At 43.1% G+C, this 21,559-nt stretch overlaps 1 protein-coding gene and 1 pseudogene across 1 annotated transcript in view; one reads left to right on the top strand and one right to left on the bottom strand.

Moving 5' to 3' along the window:
* GALNT10 (polypeptide N-acetylgalactosaminyltransferase 10) overlaps positions 1-21,559 on the top strand; it is a 230,470-nt gene that overhangs the window by 136,068 nt on the left and 72,843 nt on the right. The window contains exon 4 of the mRNA XM_008015086.3: positions 2,138-2,304. Coding sequence (XP_008013277.1) covers positions 2,138-2,304 — 167 coding nt within the window. The remainder of the gene's footprint in view (positions 1-2,137; positions 2,305-21,559) is intronic.
* Positions 9,812-11,329, bottom strand: LOC119626775 (heterogeneous nuclear ribonucleoprotein A1-like; annotated as a pseudogene).

Here is a 21,559-nt window from a genome sequence, read left to right as displayed (position 1 = left end):
ATCATAAAACAAGGAAGCTATCAGTACTCTGGTCATGTCTGAAGGACTCAGGAGTCAACCTGAGAAGACTCCTTTTGGCTAAAGATGGGTTTATTTGGGAACCAGTAAGAATAAGAACTGCATTGGATTGAAACACATTAATTATGTGTCCATTTGTGAGTTAACATAATTGACCATCTTTGGAGGATGCTAGGTAACCAACTCATTCTAAAGACTTGTAAAGAATCAAGAATTTACCCTGCCTTTCCTATACTTTGGAGTGAACAAATAGTTGATGTGGTAAATTTTTCTCTATAGAATAATTTCAGCTGGTAAATGAAGATGGAGTAATAGAATTAGAATGTAATCATTTTTCAAACTCCTGATGAAATAAAATATTTAGGCATCGATTATCACAAAAGGAAAGACAACTGCACACAGTGTGTCTCCTAAGGGATCCCTGTACCACCATCTTTGAAGAGGCTGTCAGAATAGCTTATTGAATTAGGTCAAGCTTAGAGATCTAACTAGCAGTTTACAAGAACTAAAGGGGGACAGACAGAGGAACAGTTTAAAGGATACCACAGAGATGCAAGCAGCAAAATGCAGATTGTGGGGACTCCTATAGGATAAATGGCCCAGTTTCTTCAACAAATAAATCGAAGGGAAAAAAAAAAAAAAAAAAAAAAGAGGGCATAAGTTTATGTGTAAAAGAGACTTAGGAGACCCATGAGCTGTACGCAGTATGTGGACCTTGTTTTGATCCTGTTTTAAACCAACTATAGAAAGACATAAGATCAGGGAAATTTGCACACCAACTAGATATTTGATGATATTAAGGAACAATGTCAATTCTTCTGGGTGTTATAATGGTATGAAAGATGCACAAGGGGCAGGGCCTTCCACCCCTAAGCTTACCATGATGGAGACTAGAGCCCAGGGAGAGAAAGAGGAGGGACTGAGCCATTGAAGCCCAGTTTATTCTTCCAAACTCATGGATAAATCATTTCTCCTCCATTGGAGAGGAATGTATAATAGGAAAAAACAAACTCACTGTTTTTCCCTCTCTATTCATACATGCAACACAGAATATTTCTGTGACCAAATGTGTAGGGTAGGGAGAGGGGCTCCCCAACAAGCAATTCTCCAACACCAGCCTGCTGTCCTGTGATTCAATTCAATTCTGACACTACCTGCCTGGAGTTAGAGTCAGATCCCACAGGTAAAGGGCTTAGTCCCACAAGATTATCCCTCACCCCCCACCTTCAGATGCCATTTGCAAATCCAGGCCTGGGGTAATTCTGACCAGTTGGGTGTAAATTGGTGGTTCCCCTCCTTGGATTTGATTATCTGCCAGAGTGACTCACAGAACTCAGGGGGACACCTTCACCAGTTTATTATGAAGGATATTAGAAAGGATACAAATGAACAACCAGATGAAGAGCTGCATAGGGCGGGGTCTGTGGGAAGGACCTCCCACGTTCTTGTGGAGGCCTCATCACATGGACATGATTAATTATCATCACAGTCTCCAGCTGCTGTCCCCTTCCTGGAGGACGGTGGGGTGGGGCTAAGAGTTCTAAGCTTCTAGTCATGGCATGTTCTTTCTGGTGACCACCCCGCCTCCTGGAGCCCACCAAGAGTCACCTCATTAGAACAAAAGATGCATCTGTCACCCAGAAAACACCAAGAGATTTAGGAGCTCTGTGTCAGGAACTGGGGTCAAAGATGAAATATTAGAACATAAGATTTTCCTGGCACCCCTGTTGCTTAGGAAGTGACAAGTTTTAGAAGCTCTGTGCCAGGAACCAAGGACAAAGACCAAAGTCTGTAGTTCTTATTATAAATCACAATATCACAGCTGGACAGAGAGGCCAGAGTGTTACTGAAGGGCTGTCCTCCGCATGAAATCACGACTATTCAAAATCAGGGAGGTCTTTTGTACATATCCCTGTGTGGTGTATATGCAGAGATTAGAGGTACAACTTTGGGATGTCATGTAGAAGTTCCTATGTGACCAAGGTCTCCCTGGATTTCGCTCATTCCCTAACGACTGGAGAGGAAGTGGGATTTGCAGTTAGCCAAACCCTGTAACTGAGTTCTCTTGGCAGGAGGAGAGCTGACCCTGTCCTCTGCCTCCCCTTGTGTTTCCCTCTAGCTGCAACAGCAAGCGCTACCTGGAGACACTTCCCAACACAAGCATCATCATCCCCTTCCACAACGAAGGCTGGTCCTCCCTCCTCCGCACTGTCCACAGTGTGCTCAACCGCTCGCCCCCAGAGCTGGTCGCTGAGATTGTGCTGGTCGATGACTTCAGTGATCGAGGTAGGATCTGTCCCACCAAGCCTCCCACCCGCTGTGCTTCATCTGGCGACTCACCAAAGGGATGGCAGGTTTTCCCTTCTTTAGCAGCGTCAACATATAGGCCATCATTGGCTGAATGCCTGGACCTTGCACTGTGCACACATTTTCTCATTTAATCCTCACAACTCATGAAGTGGCTGCTATTTTTACCGCTGTGTATCTGTTTAGAAATGTATTAACTGGAAAAAAAAAAAAAAAAAAACCAGAAAACTTGATAAACAATAGCTCAAACAAGTGTAAGGATTCATTCACTTATCTGTCTCTATCTATTTATTAAATATTGCATAACAAGAGCTCCAGGACTGGTATAACTGGCTGCTCAGAGCTGTCATCCAAGAGCCAGGCTGTTTCTTGTTTCTGCTTCCTCATCCTCATGGTCACAAAATGGTACCTCTGGCAAGTCTGCCTTTCGGGCAGGTAAAAGGGTGGAGAACCAAGGGCACAAAGCCTTCATCTGTCAAGGTTTTGCCTTCTAATTCAGGAAAGTGTCCTGTAGACTCACAGCCAGATAGATCCCTGACATCTGGGCACCCCTATCTGCAAGGAAGGCAGGGAATGTGAGTGTTTTGGTTTGTGGCCTCTTTGGTGAGTTAGGAAAGGGAGAAGTGGATTGGAGATGTCAAGTAAGTCCAGCTGGGATTGCAGTGTCTAGCACACCGTTTTACAGATGAGAAAACTGAGACCCAGAGAAGTTAAGTGGCTTACCCTTGGTCACAGCTCTCAGATAGTAATGTGGCGACCGAACCATGTCTATCTGGCCCCAAGCATGTGATCTTAGCTACATCCAGAGCCTCTTAGCTGTGAGTCCTACCCTCTGGAATAACTCTCAGTCTTGGGTTTAAGAGACACAGAAATGGGGCCAAAAGTGAAATCCAAGAAGAAATTGCCCTTCAGCCAGTGGCCTCAAGCTTATTCTTTGCATCAAAGCTTTCACCAATTGCAGCAAAATTAAGAGAAGCCCCTTCCTCTGCTCACCTTCTTGCAGAGGCACTAATAAGCAGTGAAGAGAGGGACTATGCGTGCACTCCAGAATAATTGCAGCTGACAGTTTCAGGAGCGGCTCACCTGCCCATCGCCCCATTTTAATACCACGCTCTTAATTACACGCCTTTAGTACAGAGGCCTCAGAGAGACAGAAAGAGAGAGAGGGTGTGTGTGTGTGTGTGTATGTGTGTAGACATTTAACTCAGTTCTTACCCGGTCTATAAAGTCTTCCCTAACTCTTGACATACACTCATTCTCATGCTACCCTTTACATTTCCTTCCCTTCCCTTACAACTTATCACAGGTGAAATTAAAATACGTATTTGTGTGAACATTGGTGTGTTGTGTGCCTCTCCTACTAGACTGTCTATTCTGATTGCAAGGACCACCACATTGGTCCTGTTCACCACCGATCCCAGCTCCTTAGGCATACAGCAGGTGCTTACTACATGTTTGATGCATGATCAGAGCCTGGTTCTTCAGTTTTCTTAGTACTTCCACCCTGGAAGTACTAACAGTAAACCTCGAGCACACTATATGAGATTTATCTGTGTCCACAGAGCAAGGCCTCTGAGCCTGCTGATGGTAGGGGTGTGCCTTCCTCGTCCCGTAGTCCTGCTGTTTGGCAGAGAGCCTGGAAATATCTATATCTCTGATCCCGGCCCTGCCACACACTGTCTCTGTGACCTTGACCCAGTCACTTCCCCTTTCTGAACTTTAGTTCCCTCATCTATCAAATGGGATCACAATAGTACCTACGACCTCTTAGGTGGCTGTGACTGTCAAATGAGTTAATAGATGTCTATCAAGTGCTTAGGACAGTGCCTGGTGCAGAGTGAACATTAAACATAGACATCTGAACTTGGTGTCATTTCTGTTGTGGACGTTACTTATGGTTGGTGTGCAGGAAGGGGAGTCAGGGATGAGTGTACAGAGGTGCTTGCACAGGATGGATGTGTGGGTGCAGGTATGTCTTTTCTTTCTGTAGGGAAGAAGATTTTTGCAAACTGTAAAACACTGAGCAAACGGTCTCTGGTCTCATCCTCTGCCTAAAATATCTCCCTGTCCCTTCACTCCTCTCTTTATAATAGCAGCCCCCATTTTGGGGAGAAGCTCAATATGCCAGGCCCATATATTCTCTCATTTATTCTTGACAGCAGCCTCTGAAGGAAGTCTTGGGGTCCCTCCTCTCAGATGAGGAGGGCTAAGTAATTTGCCCAGAATCACAGGCCGTGGAGCGGCATCCCTAGGCCTGTGGACTCAGCATGCAGACCCTGGCTCCACTTCTGCCTCTTGCTTCCTCTCTTCTGCTTTCCCTTTCCCAGCCTCCTCTCCCAACCTCATCCTTGTCCCAGTGTGGGCTGCCACCCACAAGCCAAGGGCTCACAGCTGGGCAGTAGAAAGGGGAAAAAATGAGCGAACTGCTCAAGTGATAAATTGATTTTCTGCAGCATAAACAGCCTCCGCCACCTGGGGACAAACACCTGAGCCTTCCCTCGGTACGGGCTGCCTGCTCTGAGCAGGCTCCTTGTTGTACTCCTTCTCAGGGCCACAGCAGTGGCAGTGAGGGCTGCGCTCACTCTCTCACACTCCCCAAAGACCCAGCCACAGCAGGGCTCTCTGTCCTGGAGCACAGCACACACCATGCTCTGTCCTGCCTCGGGATCCTGTGCTCTTCCTCTGCCTAAACGCCCTCTTCCCAGCTCTTCCAATGGCTGGCTCCCCTCATCCCATCGTCATTTAGACCGCACCACTACCATTATTCACCATGCTGCGGTTACATGGCTATTTGTTGAGCTGTTTATTCATTGTCAGTCTTCCCCCACTAGACCACTTGTGGTCTAGAAGGAGGTGATTAGTAAATGTTTGTGAATGAGTGAATAGATGCATGAGGAGGGAGGGAGGGAATGTATGGTAGCTACCCATGCATACAGAAAACCATCACCAGCAGCAGGGCCATCTTCAGCCAGCAAGACAGATGTGGCTGTGGAAGACACTGCAGTTCCTGCAGTGACTGGTGCTGGTCCACATCTGTGTTTTCAGGCTCAGGTCCCTGTAACCTGTTTTTCTGAAGCATCAGCTGCCCTGGGTTGGGCTTGCAGCACTCAGCAGGATCCCCCTCTGGGCATGATAGGGCATCCATCCTTCAGACATGGAGTAAACCAGACCTCAGCCAGATTTGAAACAAGCATCTCTCCTTGTTCAGTTGGAAAAGAATTTCAAGATCATCTAGGCCAGTGACTTTGTGCCTGCTTCTCAGAGCAGCAGAGGCCCCAGAGAAGTCTCAGGAAATGCCATGAGAAGTATGGAGAACCACACAGGTACAAGTGGGGTTCAGGTGCCTCTCCCGGCCTGGTCTGTATTTACTTTCTGAAAAAGTATTCACTGGGGGAGTTCCACTGCTAAAAAAAGTATGTGAAAACCACTGTGTAACTCAACCTGCTCATTTTACAGATGGGAAGCCCGAGGCCTGGAGCAGTAGGCAGACTTAACCAGGAGCACACAGCTAGCTGGTTGCAGGAGAGGGACAAGACCCCATATCTGGGCCACAGTGCAGCCTTGTCCCCACTCACCTCGGGTGGTTAAGTGACACATCTGCAGAGATGCGTTATTCCTTTCTATTTCCAAGGGCACTTCTTAATAAATTACTTTCCCATTGTATTACAGTGTAAACTTTTTGCTAAAAAGAATTCATTATCAAACATGATTAGTCCTGACCTATAGTGGTTTGCACTTCTAAATATCCCAGTTTCCTCAGTGTTGTACCCAGTGGTAAAGATAACAGAATAACCCCCTCCCCTGCCAATGAAGTGTAGCAGTCTTGACAAAGAAAAGGTACACTTCATAAGAAGATCATTCTCTAAGTGCATCTGTTTCTCCAGAGAGCAAAAATATTAATTCAATGTGGTACCATACCCAATCCTAAAAAGATACAGAAGAAAAATAATACCGTCCCATTTCACAGATGAGAATGAAAACTGAGACCCCCTGATCACTGCCCCTTTTTCTCAACCAATCAGGCACCCAGCCCAGAGGAGGACTCCCACCTCACACCCCTCAGTCTTGCACCTCAGCTGCCACGTTTTGCAGCCTGCATTTTTCAGAAAAGCAATCATTATTCTTGTTTCAAGAAGAAATTCTCAAGGCGGCTTTGGAAGAAAACTTTCAGCAGTGATTGTTTTAAAAATGAGATTTGGGAGAAACAATTTCAGGATTATGGAGAGGCCTGTCTAAAGTACAGCAAATATGGACCATCCTACAAGACAGATTTCTCTGGGCTACATTAGCAGAGGCCATTCTCAGAGCTGAAATTCATAGATGCTAACTACAAGCTAGATTGGCACTGCCTAGCAGAAGGCATTTTCCTCTGAAATGAATCCCCTCCAAGATCCTCAGGGCAACTAATCGTAATTCAGCTAAGGGTCGAGACCTCAGGTAGGAGACAAAATTGGAGCAAATGAATTCTTGAAATAAGATCCAGAGCTTTGTGCGGGCAGTATCAGGGACTCGAGTGGAAGCAGAAGCTGACATCGGAATAATCCTGGCTCCGCTTACAAATAGAACACTACACTTTGCCAGGGGTCTCCAAAAGCTCTTCAAATGCATGAGCTTTGCTCGAGGATTAGGAGAACACTGAGATGTTTTTGCACATGTGGAAGGGAAAGATGGGGGTATAGGCTGGCAGACCTGTCCCTGGGTTGCACTGCCTGGGTGGCATGTTTTTATGAGGAAAAACAAGAGAGGTCTTGTTCATTTGTTTGTTTTTATTCCTTTTCTCCTTAGCCTCTCCACTTTCAAACAGTGTTGTTTTTCCAGAAAAATTAGTTATGTGGTAATGGAAAGAATTACTGTGTTTGGATTAACTAGTGGCTGCCCGGAATGATGAGGTACAAAAGTGACAGGCTATATGATCTCATTGACAGCATTTTCTCCAGCTCAACTCCCTTTCTACAAACAAACAAACATGGAGAGTGGTTCCCAACAGAAGTTCTTAGCAGGTGTTTGCAGAGCTGTTGAAAAGTTGTTGGCAGTGATTGGTGCTGGAAGGAGTATAGATAATGCCAGGCCCATTAGTTCACATGGTAGTGAGCTCACCTCACCCATGAGGCCAGGGTCAGTAGTCCTCTTCCCTTGATAGGCTTATTAAGTCTGACCTGCACTCTCACACCGTGCCAGTCATGGGAACACATCATGGAAATCCATTTTGCCCCGTCCCTCTTTGCATCACTCTTGACACTGCCCTTTGCCCCATCCCTCTTTGCATCACTCTTGACACTGCCTGATAAGCATCTATTCCCCATTTCTTGTCTTCTCTGGAGCAGCCTTAGTTTGCTTCTGATACTGCCACAACTTGTTGGCGTGGCCATTTCCCACTTACATTTTATTGCTCAGGTTCTTTCACATTTTTGAGGTTTTTTTGCTGCTTATTTTGTTTTTCTCTATGTCCTGATTTATCAAAGTAATTCATATTCATGTATTCAGCAGTATTTGTGACATGACTCTGTGCCACATGCTGTACTTTGTGCTGATATAAGAGGAATCAAATAGGCTTCCCTCGATGGCTCCAGTAGGCCTAGAGGAGGTAAGGGGCAGTTGTAAGACTGTGAAACCATGAAAGACGTGCTACCTGGTGAAAGTCCAAGCAATGTAGAGTACAGAGGACAACAGGGCAGACTTCCTGGAAAAAATTCCAGCGAAATTTAATCCAAAGCATTGTAGATATTACTCCCTGGGATTAGGGAAAGGAAGAACATTCCAGGCAGAAAGAGCAGGACAAGTACAGGCTGGAAGTCGAGGAGAAAATGTGGGAAATGCAGAAAGAGCCATCCATAACCTTATCACGTGGAGGCAATTAGTATTAATATTTAGGCTTCTTGCCCCAGTGTTTTTTCTTTTAATAGACCTTACTTTTTAGAACAGTTTCGGTTCACAGCAAAACTAAATAAAAAGTAGGTAGGTCCATGGCCATGCTACCCTGAACACACCCAATCTCATCTGAAAGTACAGAGAGTTCTCCACTATCAAAATCTCGTGCCACAGTGGTACATTTGTTACAATCCCTGAACCCATATCAATACATCATTTTCTCCTAAAATCCATAGTTTATATTAGGGTTCACTCTGGTGTTGTACATTCTATGGACTTGGACAAGTGTATAATGACATATATCTACCATTATAGCATCATACAGAGTAGTTTCACTGCCCTAAAAATCCTCTGTGCTCCACCTGTTCATCTCTCCCTTTCCCTAAACCCTGGCAGCCACCAATCATTTTACTGTCACTATGGTTTTACTTTTTCCAGAATGTAATGTAGTTGGAATCATACAGTATGTAAAACCTTTTCAGATTGGCTTCTTTCACCCACGAATATGCACTTAAGGTTCCTCCATGTCTTTTTATGACTTGATAGCTCATTTCTTTTTAGTGCCGAATAACGTTCCATTTTCTGGATATACCACAGTTTGTTTATCCATTCACCTACTGAAGGACATCTTGGCTGCTTCCAAGTTTTGGCAAATGTTAGTAAAACCACTATGAACATTTGTGTACAGGATTTTGTGTGTACATAAGTTTTCAGCTTACTTAGGTAAATGCCAAGGAGTGTGATTGCTAGATCATTTGGTAAGAGTATATATAGTTTTATAAGAAACTGCCAAATTGTCTTCCAAAGTGGCTTACCATTTTGCATTTCCACCTGCAATGAATGAGAGTTCCTGCTGTTCCACCTCCTTGCCAGCATTTGATATTGTCAGTGTTTTGGATTTTGCCATAGCTGCTTAGTGGTCTCTCACTTTTATTTTCACTTGAATTTTCTAATGACATGTGATATGGAGCATCTTTTTGTATGCCTATCTGCCATTTGTAAATTTTCTTTTTGTTCTCAGTATTTTATCATTTCTGTTTTCTTTTTCATACCCTCCCAATTCCCCTCCAGTCCCACCCTGCTGAGGAAATTCAGGTTCACCGTCTGGTATGTATCATCCCAGACCATTCTGTATAATCATACTAACTAACATATAGCAACATGTAATAGAAAGAACTCATGTTTATTGAGCTTCTACTGTGTGCTAAGTGCATTCACTCGTTTATTATCACAGCACTATGGTAGGTTCTGTCATGCCCAGTGTGAAAATCATACTGGCCTCAATGATATCAGACCTCTTTTTTCTACTTAAAAATTTAATATTTTTGTCCCCATTTTACAGATGACAAAACTGGGACACAAGTAAGTTGCTGATGTGTACTTAGCTCAAAGAGGCAGAGCTTTGATTTAAAACCATCCATTCTGATTCTAGAACCTTTACTCCTAAGCTTTACATGCTTTTCCCCCTCTTTTATGGGGATCATACTGTATACATTACCACATTTTTTTAAAAGACACATTTATTCAGCATCATGGTCAGACTATTACATTTAGCAATCAACAGCATGGGTGCAAAAAAAAAATCAACATTAAAACCCTTTGTTCGAATGCTTTACACTTTCCATAGAACAGGGAGTAAAATAGCCTGTTATACAGTTAATCACAAACACAGTCCTTCAGTTTTTTGCCCATACACATGAGTATTTGTCTAAAACATGTCTTCTTTGTAGCAGCGAGGCTTTGCCACTACTGTGCTTGGCTGAGTTCACAAATCTGATATAACCTGTAGCTTCCCTGTCACTTCTCTGGCTCTCCTCTCCTGCTAAGCTTTGTTTTCTTGCAGTAATTAAAATCTTCTGTCACTGCCATAGCTACTGCTGGTACTGGAACTGCCACAGGCACCCTGGTTTCATGGTTTGGCAAAGTATTGGCCTCCATCACCATAGGGGACAGCACTTCTGCCTCCAAAGTTTCCTCCTTTCATGGGTCCAAAATTTGAAGACTGATGGTTGTAATTGGCAAAATCATTGTAGCTTCCATCACCTCCAGAATTGCTTCCATCATTACCAAATCCATTAGAGCCATCCCCACTGCCACCATATCCACCACCACCATGGCTGCCACCAAAGCCACCACAACCACTGAAGTTCCATCCATGACCAAAGTCATCATTCCCACTAAAACCACCTCCACAACCACCACCAAAGTTTCCAGAGCCACTTCAGCCTCTTTGGCTGGATGAAGCACTAGCCATCTCTTGCTTTGACAGGGCTTTCCTAACTTCACATTTGTGGCCATTCACAGGATAGTATTTCTAAATGACAGTCTTATCCATGGAGTCATGGTCATCAAAGGTTACAAAGGCAAAGCCCCTTTTCTTGCCACTGCCTCTATCAGTCATGATTTCAATCACTTCATTTTTTCCATATAGTTCAAAATAATCTCTTAGGTGATGTTCTTCAGCGTCTTCTTTAATGCAACCAGAAAATATCTTTTTCACAGTTGAGTGGGCACCTGGTCTTTGAGAATTTCCTCTTGAGACAGCTTTCTTTGGTTCCACAACTCTTCCATCCACCTTGTGTGGACTTGCATTCATGGCTGCATCCACCTCCTCCACGGTGGCAAAGGTGGCAAACACACAGCCCCTGGGGCGCTTGGTGCTGGGATCTCTCCTTACCACACAATCTGTGAGCGTTCCCCATTGCTCAAAATGGCTCCTCAGGCTCTCATCAGTTGTTTCAAAGCTCAACCCTCCAATGAAGAGCTTCCTCAGCTGCTTGGGCTCTTTAGGAGACTCTGGCTTAGACATGATGGCAGTGGGAAGAGACTTTAATGATGCTTCCTCAGTGGCGTCCACGGGCAGAAAGCTCCAACTTTTTTTTTTCTGTTAATGTATTACAGCCATCCTTCAGGTAGTAGAAACAGAGCAAACTCATTTGTCTTTTAATAACTAAATTAATATTCCATAGTAGGAATCTACATTTAGTCCCTTTTTAAGGGCACTTTGTGGAGTGAACATTCAATCGTATACAACTTTACATCCTGGTTTCTTTCACTTAACTTTTTACAATCCCTTCCCTTTGTCGTTGTGAAATGACTACCCATCTCTTTTTCTTTGAGACAATGGTGACATAGAGACAGGAGTCAAGCAAGTCCAGAATATCAGCTGTATTGTTGCAGAGGCTGATCTAGAGAACACAACATGAATCTCTTTGTACCCCTTTTCTTCTAAATGACTGACCCAGGGACAGGCTTAGCAGGTATGGAACCATGGCCTTGCTGGCAGGGCAGAGTCGGCCAAAAAGCATGGCACAAGGAGGACAGATAAAGCCAACCGTGCAGGCACAGTGACTGTTTTTACTTCAGCCTGTCCGGCCTCACCTCCACAACCTCCCTTAGAGGTGAAATAGTTTCCTGCTACAAAAGTACAAGGGCAGGGGAAGTGAATTCTGTTCCAGATGATGAAGCTGAGGCTTGGAGAGATGGTTGGGAGGTGGCCTCAGCTGTTTATCTGCCCTCATAATCATCTCCTCCTCGTTGGGAATTGCATTGACAGAAGGGATTGATCGTCCCCACAGTGGGCTCAGTAATCTTAAGAATCCCACATCTCAAGTATCAGTCTCCACCACTAAGGAAATCTTCAGGCTTTCTTGATTCTCTTCTCCTTTCATATCTTTGACATCCTAAATGCTTCTCCCTCAGACTCCAAAGGAGAGAACAGCTAAGAAGATTAAAACTGTTACAGAATATCAATTAGTTTATAATGAGGGAAATCTATAAACCTTTTGGTGGATATCTGGTAGAAACACAGGATGCAAGAGTCAATATATCTATGGGATATTTTGTGCGTCTTTAAAAAAAAAAACAAACCCCAGGATTTTGTGAATCAAGTACTGTATAAATGATTTACGAGAGAGCAAAAAAAAAAAAATCAAATAAATCACTCAGATTGCATCTGAAGCATCAAAAGCTCCGATGTTTGGGAAAGAATTGTTTCTGTAGTGGAAAATAGCTGCATTATATTTTCAGAAAGGTGACGCTTCTATTGACGTGGGTGAACCTTCTACATTTTAAAAACTTGGTGCAGTAAGAGTGCGGTAAATCACGGATATTCTCGTGATTTTCTTTTGGGATTAAAGTCTAACCTTTTCCACTGTCTTAGTGTTTCCTTAAAAACATAGTGTGGGGGAGTAAAAACCAATGGAACACAAGATTGGGGAGCCTTGGATAATGTCCCCAGGGAGAGGGCAGAGGAACTGCCCCCTTCTGTCATAATCTTCCTTCAGAAAGCTCGTGGGCCTTCCTGCCAGCTTAGGCCTGATGTAAATTCTTATCTACTCAGGGTTTGAAGAGAGATGAGATTTGAGGCTGAAATAAAAGTATTAGGTCGGTGCAAAAGGAATTGCGGTTTTTGCCATTACCTTTCATAGGAAAAGCCGCAGTTATTTTTGCACCAACCTAACAGTAGGTTCCTTAATAAGTAACCTGGTCTAGTGCACACCAGCCAAGTCCTATTCATGTCGTTCACATTCTCAAGCTCAATAAGTGGGGAGCTGAAAGTGCTCATTTGCCTGCATTGCAGAGTCAAAAAAAGCAGTAATAGCAATAATAATAATGCGACACAGCACCTATATAGCACTTTCTATGTGCCAGACACTGTTGTAAGTGACTTAAACACATTATATTTCACTTTATAGGAAGCCTCTTTATGGACAACATTTGCCTAAAGGAAAAATTCACATTTAGTAGAGCAGTCAAACCAAATCCAAGAGATTCCCCTTCTCTGTGTGCCCCACCTCCTAAGTAAAACAAAAACTTTTAAATATAGATGTGAAATGACTACAGCATGACCTTTGATGTATGTCTATATGTCTAATAGGTATGTTCTTCTGTTTTCATTTATTGTAAATCCTCTAAATAATGTTGGTTCTAGCAGGCAAATGAAGCATGTTGGCCAAAAAGTAGGCATTAGTTCTAATCTGCTGCCTGACCCCAACCCACGGGCAATCTCCAAGTAAACCCATTGCAAACAGAGATAGTTCAGGGATTCTTCCCAATTTCCTTAAAGAACTTCCAGCCCCTGAAACTTTCAAGCACATCTTTATCAGACAGCCACAACTCCAGAGTCAATTACGTTTTGATCTGAATCTGGAGGCACCTTTAGAGCTGTTTACATCAGAGGCTTAAAATGCTACCAATTTTCATAGCCAAAAATAGGTAACAGTTGACAGCTCTAAAGATCAAGAAGGCCAAATATACACATTTATGTATCATTTATTTATTTCAAATTTTTTTAAAAAAGAAAATTCCACCACTGTACATTAATATAGCGTTCGTGGGTATTGAAAGTTTAATTTCTTTTTTCCCTCTTTTTCTCTTATTTTACTGTCTCATACTGAAATCTCATGAAAATGAAATTTTTACATCATTATATAGAACAAAGAAATAGACACATGTGAAGGCCAAATTAGCATCCCTTCTTCTCGTGTGATTTAGTGAAGTTAGTTCCTATAAAGTATTCACAGATGCAGGCTGCCTTTTCCAACCTTTGGGGATCCTCATTTTACTCAATTTCTTCGCCTAAAAGACAAAAATGCTCATTCCTCCTAGAATAATAATAAAATTATTTTCTTTGCTTACTTTATAAATGCAGACCTCTTCAGAGATGCCCACCTTATTTATAAGCAACCAGGAATCTCAAAATAACCCATAACTTCCTGTCATCTCCTATTTGTCTTCCACTCCTGGACTTGTTAATGAATGAGATTTATTGGGCATCGCTAATAATCTGCAGTGAAGGTGAAAGCAGATGGAATTATAAGGCTATGCTTTCTGTCTAGTCTTCTCAGAAATTGTTTTTGTTTTCCTATATGCTGTCAGAACACATGGTTTAGAATATTCTAAATAATAACCTCACTCCAGTCTCTGTTAATAGAAAACTCAAACTAACAATAACCTTCCCAGAGCCTCTACACCAGCTAGCAGATTTATCTTAACCAGGCAGGAGGAAAGACTAGCCCTAACCCTTCCCAGCACACACGTTCTGCTGCCATACGACAAAACTTGAACTCATGAAGGAATGAAAATGACCTATAAATAGACTTTCTTCCTGAGCAAAGTGATGCCGAATATTCTTTGTAGTAGACACAAAACCCTGTGTCCTTTCTCCCTTTCGGCTGCAGGGAGATGGAGGACATAGTCATTCTGGTGAACAGCTCCTCACCTCGCACCCAGTGCTTGTCATGCCAGCTGGCTCCTAAGTCCAGATGTGCCTCCGACCAGTCCCATCCCGTCCTTTCCCCATCCCATGAGCCAGTACATTCTTTTCTTGTGTAAACTAGTTGGAGTTGATTTTCTGTCATGTCTAACCCCAAAACCATAAGTACTGTCTTCCCTTTTGCGGGTTGAGTGAGGATTGAGTAAGGTCCTGCACCGAGACAGGCCGGGCACATGGTCATCATTCCTTCAGTGGTGGTTGTTAATGATGCTGTTGTTATGGTGATGCTTGTTATTATTACTGTTACCTGAAATGCTACGCTACCCTGTCTACCTCAAAGTCTCATTATGGGAATGAGATGAAATTAAAAATGTGAGATTAATGAGCTAAACAATGCAATGAGGACGTACAAGAGGGTACTGATTTTCACAGAAGGAAAGAACCCTGAGGAGAACTTTCTAGTCGGGTGGCAGAGAAAAATGTGACCTTCAAAGCAGACATTCCAAACCTGGAGTGTGCCCCCGCGGTCTCCAGGTCATCTGGGTTCAAGCAATGGCTCTTAACTCTTATCCTTATCAACTTTGACTGAGGAGCTTGTTAAATGCAGGTTACCAGGGCCCACCCACAGAGATTCTGATTCAGTGGTTCTAGGGTGGGCCTCAGGAATCTGCATTCTTAACAGACATCTCAGATTATTTTGATAGAGTTGAAAAGATCCTCGGACTTTTGGAAAACACAGGATTCCAGGCGTGGCAGGTCACTCAATGTGCTTTGTGATAGATTTGGATAGTGATGTCTTGGAATGTATGCCCTGGGTCATAGTAAGTGCAAAAATGCATGGCCCTTCTGGGAGGAGATAAGTTAAGATGCCTTCAGCCTTGGCCAGACCCCTGTTTTCTAGGATGTCTTGTCCTAAATAATTGCCTTGCTATAACAGGCTTGTGTGGATTTATGGTCTCACATTTAATTTCAGCCGCTATTCATTAATCCTGATGATCTCACTTAAATTATTAAACAGTCATATATTCCAATTTTGAGGGCACTAATTATATCCTTGAGAGGCTGTTATTATCTGGATGATCAGATACACTCAGCCAACACTAGACTGTTTTCTCCTCACTCATCATAATTTTATACTTTTTCAGGATTTTTTCAGTTGCCACATGTGTTTTATGTGACAAGATCTCAGAGCTGAGGAGTTATGAAATATGAGAGCAGAGGTTCTCAAATGTTGGTGTGCATAAGAATCACCTGGGAAGAATGTCTAACATGCAGTTTCCCTAGGCCCTGTGAGTGTCCAGGTCCTCAGTCTCGGAGGAGTCCAGGAATCTGTGTTGTAACCAGCTTTCTGAGGATTGTGATGCAGCCAGTTCTGGGACCCTGAGCTGAGAAACTCTGCCTTCAGATGTTACTGCTGGTAGAAGCTCTCAAGAGATATTTGATGAGAACAAATACTGAGCGATGAGAATAGTCCCCTCATTTTTCAGTAGGGAAACTGACACCCAGAGAGGAGAAAGCTCTCCTTCAAAGCCCCACGGCAGAGATGCTGCTGACATCTCTGGCCCGTTGTAAGGATCAAATGAGATAATAGATGGGAAAGCACTTTGGAAAGTATTCAGCACTCTATAAATGCAAGGAGGCACTATTATTTTCAAGTTGGGCCGGCCTTGTGACAGAAATGGCTTAGTACTTTCTCTCTAAATTACCATAATCACCTGTTTGAGGCCTCAACCAAGCCCATAACTCTAAATTCACCAGGCATGGAATAAATTCCTCCTTAAATGTCCAATAAAAAAATGTTTTATAGAAAAATGTGCTTGAGACCCTGCCTGGTCCTCAGTCAGAAGTTTCCTTTTTCTGTTGCCTGGCCCCATCAATTCTGGGGGAAGATCACATCTCCTCCAACCTCGGGTACCTGCTTAAAAAGCCCTGCTTTCCAGCAGGTGGACTTCTGACCTTTCTTGGAACATATAAAACTCATCCATGAACATTTTTGCCCTCAGAATGCTTCCTCCATATGAGCCCACTTCTGACATCTTTGTGGCTTTGGACATAGGAAAGCTGAAATCAGGGCACCCCAGGTCTTAAAGTTCCTTTAGTTCAGAATACTCAGTGGCTTGGGTTTGCTGGAAGTGTCCTTCAAGGCCAGGTTGCTGATCCTGAAGGCTACCTCTGTGCTTCTGTGTGTGTTTGTCCTGCTGTGTCATGATTAACTGGATAGCTTTTAGGAAAGCATTTCCTCATATTGAATTAGAATCACGCTCCTTGCAGGGTTCATCAGTGGGGTCTGCATCTACCCTGATCTTCCCATGACTCCCTCCAGGTTTTAGAAGACCCTGTTTGTATCCAAGTCCATAAGTTCCTTCCACCACAAAATGCATTTCTTTTTTTTTTTTTTTTTTTTTTTTTTTTGCAACAGGTCTCACTCTGTCGCCCAGGCTAGAGTGCAGTGGCAAGATCTCTGCAGTGGCTCACTGCAGCCTCCGCCTCCTGGGTTCAAATGGTTCTCCTGCCTCAGCCTCCTGAGTAGCTGGGATTACAGGCATGCGCCACCATGCCCAGCTAATTTTTGTATTTTTAGTAGAGACGGGGTTTCACCATGTTGGCCAGGATGGCCTCGATCTTCTGACCTCGTGATCCGCCCACCTCGGCTTCCCAAAGTGCTAAGATTACATGCGTGAGCCACTGCTCCTGGCCAATAAATTTCTAGAAAACGTGATGGTAGACTGAGTTCAAGAACAGATATTCTGGTTCTATTCACATTTCAACCTTTATTTTTAAATATTTCTTCTACACTACTACGGATCCTATCTCTTAGCAAGCCCTCCACATACAAAACCTCAAGTTCAGGTATTTGCAAGTTACCCACACACAAAGTCTATTTTTAAATCTAGAAGAAATCAAGGCTTTCTACTGGTGTTAGAAAGCCGAGTGTTCCCAGGCAGCATGACTTCAGAGTTCAGGGAATTTCTGCACCATTTTCAGGAATCTTCACCCAACCTGTACATTTTAGAGATGAGAATATACATTTAGGAACTTCCTAAGGTTATATGACTGGTTAATGACAAGTCCTGCTCCACCTTCAGGGAGCACCTGTTGTTGGCCAGGCATAGCTCTGACAAGCTGCCAGGCCCCTCCAAAAATCAGGCCCACAGTCATAGCCCCCCAGTCCAGGCTGTCCCCAGTGGGCATGCTGCAGTGGCAGGACCGTCCACATGCTCAGAAGGCAAATCTGCCAGCAGCAGGTATGGACACTCTAGTTGGGTCCTTTTTTGTTCCTTTGCTGACTTGACATAATAAGCCAAAGATGCATCAAAACTCATCCTCCCCCAACCCCCACATATAATTGAGGGATAATTGACAAGTAAAAATTGTGTATATTTAAGGTATACAATGTGATGATCTGATATTTATACACATTGTGAAGTCATTACCACCCTCAAGCTAATTAATGTGTTCATCACCTCCCATAGCTATCTTTTTTGTGGTGAGAATATTTAAGATCTATTCTTTTAGCAAACTTCAAGTACATAATACATTATTATTAACTATATTCACCATGCTGCACATTAAGTCTCCAGAACTTATTCATCTTTGAACTGAAAGTTTGTACCCTTTGACCCACATCTCCCTATTTCCCCCACCCGAGCCCCTGGAAATCACCATTCTGCTCTGTTACTATGAGTTCAACTTTTTTAGATTCCTCATATGAGTGAGATCATGCAGTATTTATCTTTCTGTGTCTGGCCTATTTCACTTAGCATAATGTCCTCCAAGTTCATCCAGGTTGTCACAAGCAGCAAATTTCCTCCTTCGTGGTTTTTTTTTTTTTTGACAGAGTTTCACTCTGTTGCCCAGGCTGGAGTGCAGTGCCCCAATCATGGCTCACTGCAACCTTGACTTCTGTGGGTTCCAGCAGTCCTTCCACCTCAGCCTCCCAAGTAGCTGAGACTACAGGCCTGCACCACCACACCCGGCTAATTTTTTTTTTTTTTTTTTTTTTTTTGTAGAGCCAGGGTTTCACCATGTTGCCTAGGCTGGTATTGAACTCCTGGCTCAAGTGATCCACCCACCTCAGCCACCCAAAGTGCCTGGGATTACATGCATGAGCCACCATGCCTGGCTATTTCCTTCCTTTTTAAGGCTGAATAATATTCATGTGTGTGTGTGTGTGAGAGAGAGAGAGAGAGAGATACACACACACCACATTTTCTTTTTTCATCTGTTGATGGACACTTAGGTTGTTTCCATATCTTGGCTATTGGGAATAGTGCTGCAATGAACATGGCAGTACAGATACCTCTTAGGGTTAGTGATTTTATTCTCTTTGGCTATATATCCAGAAATGAGATTGCTGGATCATATGGTAGTTCTGTTTTTAATGTTTTGAGGAACCTCCATACTGTTTTGCATAATGGCTGTATGGAAAATATGAACCAAAGCTCATTCTCGAGTAACATTTCTTGACTAGTGCATTCAAGTATCTGCCCTGTCTTTACATTTTAGCTAATTGCTAACACAACACATGCAGTACATACTTTTAGCAGGACTGAACAACATGTTTAGTCATCTAACAAAGGCATTTCGTCTCATGACAGCTTTTTTGGACATACCTCAATGTGCTGTGTCTATAGCTAACTTAATGACAGAAGCTGCCTTGGCAGTACCAGGAACCAAATGTTATTACCAGCAACTCTCCTATAGGTAGTACTGCTTTTGTAGCAGTGTAAGTAGTGCCATTTTTTTTGTTTTAAAGACGCTAAATGCAAGATTTAAACCTTAAGTTGTTTGGGCTTTGACTCCTTGTGTTCTTAGAACACAAGCTTTCGTCAGACAGCAGAGTGACCTTGAGCTAGTACTTAACCTCTCTGTGCCTGATTGAGTAAAACTGGGCTACTTTCTCAGAGTTTTACAGATTAATTGAGATATTTTGTGTAGAGAGCTTAGAACAGTGCCTGGCTCAGAGCATCCATCAACCTTGATACCATAACATTCCTTGCTAGGAAATTCTGTGTTTATTCATCCCTGCTCTTTCCTTCATCCTCCTTTCTAGTTCCATATTGAAGATCCTAAACTTAAACGATCATTAATAATGATATATGAGAACAGTAATAAATGTCACCATTTATTAACACTTAATATGTGCCAAGATGTGTTCATTTATGATCTCACTGAGTCCTGTGAGGTTGGCATTGTTGTCTGGCGTTGTCTGATATACAACAGTGCCAACCTCACAGGACTCAGTGAAGTGAAGCTGAGGATTAGGAAGGTGTGAACTGGACAAGTGCATGGCAGAGTCAGAATCCAAACTCAAATTTATTTGGATCAAGAGTTCAAGAGCGATACACTATTACGTATTACTTCCCGTTACCTCGTATATGATGACAGGAATAACTTATAAGGATTTTTTTTTGAGACAGAGTCTCGCTCTGTCGCCTAGGCTGGATGCAGTGGCGCGATCTCAGCTCACTGCAAGCTCCGCCTCCTGGGTTCACGCCATTCTCCTGCCTCAGCCTCCCGAGCAGCTGGGATTACAGGCGCCCACCACACGCCCGGCTAATTTTTTGTATTTTTAGTAGAGACGGGGTTTCACCGTGTTAGCCAAGATGGTCTCGATCTCCTGACCTCGTGATCCGCCCGCCTCGGCCTCCCAAAGTGCTGGGATTACAGGCGTGAGCCACCGCCCCCGGCCCTTTTTTTTTTTTTTTTTTTTAGACAGGATCTTGCTCTGTCATTCAGGCTGAAGTGCAATGATGTAATCATAGCCCACTGCAGCCTCAAACTCCTGGGCCCAATCAGTCATCCCACCTCAGCCTCTTGAGTAACTGGGACTATAGGCATGCACCACCACACCCAGCTAATTTTTAGTTTTTGTTAGAGACAAGGTCTCGCTATGTTACCCAGGCTGATCTCAAATTCCTGAGCCCAGGTGATCCTCCCGCCTCTGCCTCCCAAAGTGCTGGGATTACAGGTGCGAGCCACCACACCCAGCCTGCTTCTAAGGATTTATTGCCTTATGTTTTCTTCATTTATTTCTCATAGAAGCATTCAGTCTTCGCACTTTGACTTTGAAAATCAGGGACCAGGTTGAGCCAGAGAAAATATTCACCTATCAGGAGAAGGAATGAAAAACCAGACATTTTTCTACTTGGTTATCAATCCCCACGGTTGATTTGCTGAGAATTTTGTCCCCTCTAAAACAGAGTGTGATTTTCTTTCCCTTCGACCTTCATGCCACTGGAAAATTTTAAATTATTCAAGATATTGAAGGTTTATTATCTGCTGGAAGGCTGTAATGTAATTGCAAGGTGTCATTTAAAGAACTGTCTGTCTGTGTGAACCACCTTGTTCTGAATACCTGTTCCTGCATAGAGCCGGAAGATGTATATTTATTTATCAGTGGTGGTTCATAGCTGCCTTAGATCAATCATATTATTCTTCCTCCACGGCTCAAGCCCCAAAATAAATGGCTGGTGATGTACAGAGCATTGAAATCATTTGTATATCATCAGTCACTTGTTTCTCTTCTGTTATTTGCATTTTGATGGAGAGCCATATGTTTGGGGGATTTCATTTTCATTACAGCCTTTGGTCACATTGTCCATTTGTAATACCATCTTAGATATTAATTACCTCAGTTAGAGAATGGCCTTTCAAATATTATATCACCTCCACGTTGCGCTATTCATACCATAAAGCTATAAACGCCAGCTATTGTTTTATTCTTCCTTTGGACACCTGTTTCTCTATGGAGTGGTATTCTTTCCCAGTTTGTCATCAGTGATAAGAGAAAATATCTTTGTGTAGAGGGGTGGGGAATTATTATTATTTTTCCTCCATAAATACCTCATCAATTCAGTTCCTTTGTGGAGTCGAACATCCATTAGTGACTTTTCTAGGTGTTGGTATGAGAACAAGTAGACCAGCTTTGGCTCCAGCCCTACCAGTAAATAAATAGCTTTGTGATCTTGAGCAAATTACATCACTTCTTTGTGCTTCAGTGTCTGCATCTAGAAAGTACGGATGACTTCTAAAATCTTGTCAAGCTTTAAATCCTAGATTCCTAGGATGACTTTCTTCACTTCTTCCCTAGAGTTTAAGAGATATAAATTGATAACTTTTCAATGTCTTAATTTCAGTTATATCTTT

The sequence above is a fragment of the Chlorocebus sabaeus genome, chromosome 23 (genome assembly GCF_047675955.1).
Source record: "Chlorocebus sabaeus isolate Y175 chromosome 23, mChlSab1.0.hap1, whole genome shotgun sequence".
NCBI lineage: Eukaryota > Metazoa > Chordata > Mammalia > Primates > Cercopithecidae > Chlorocebus > Chlorocebus sabaeus.
Note: the sequence above shows the minus strand (reverse complement) of the source record. Positions and strands in the feature narration are given on the sequence as shown.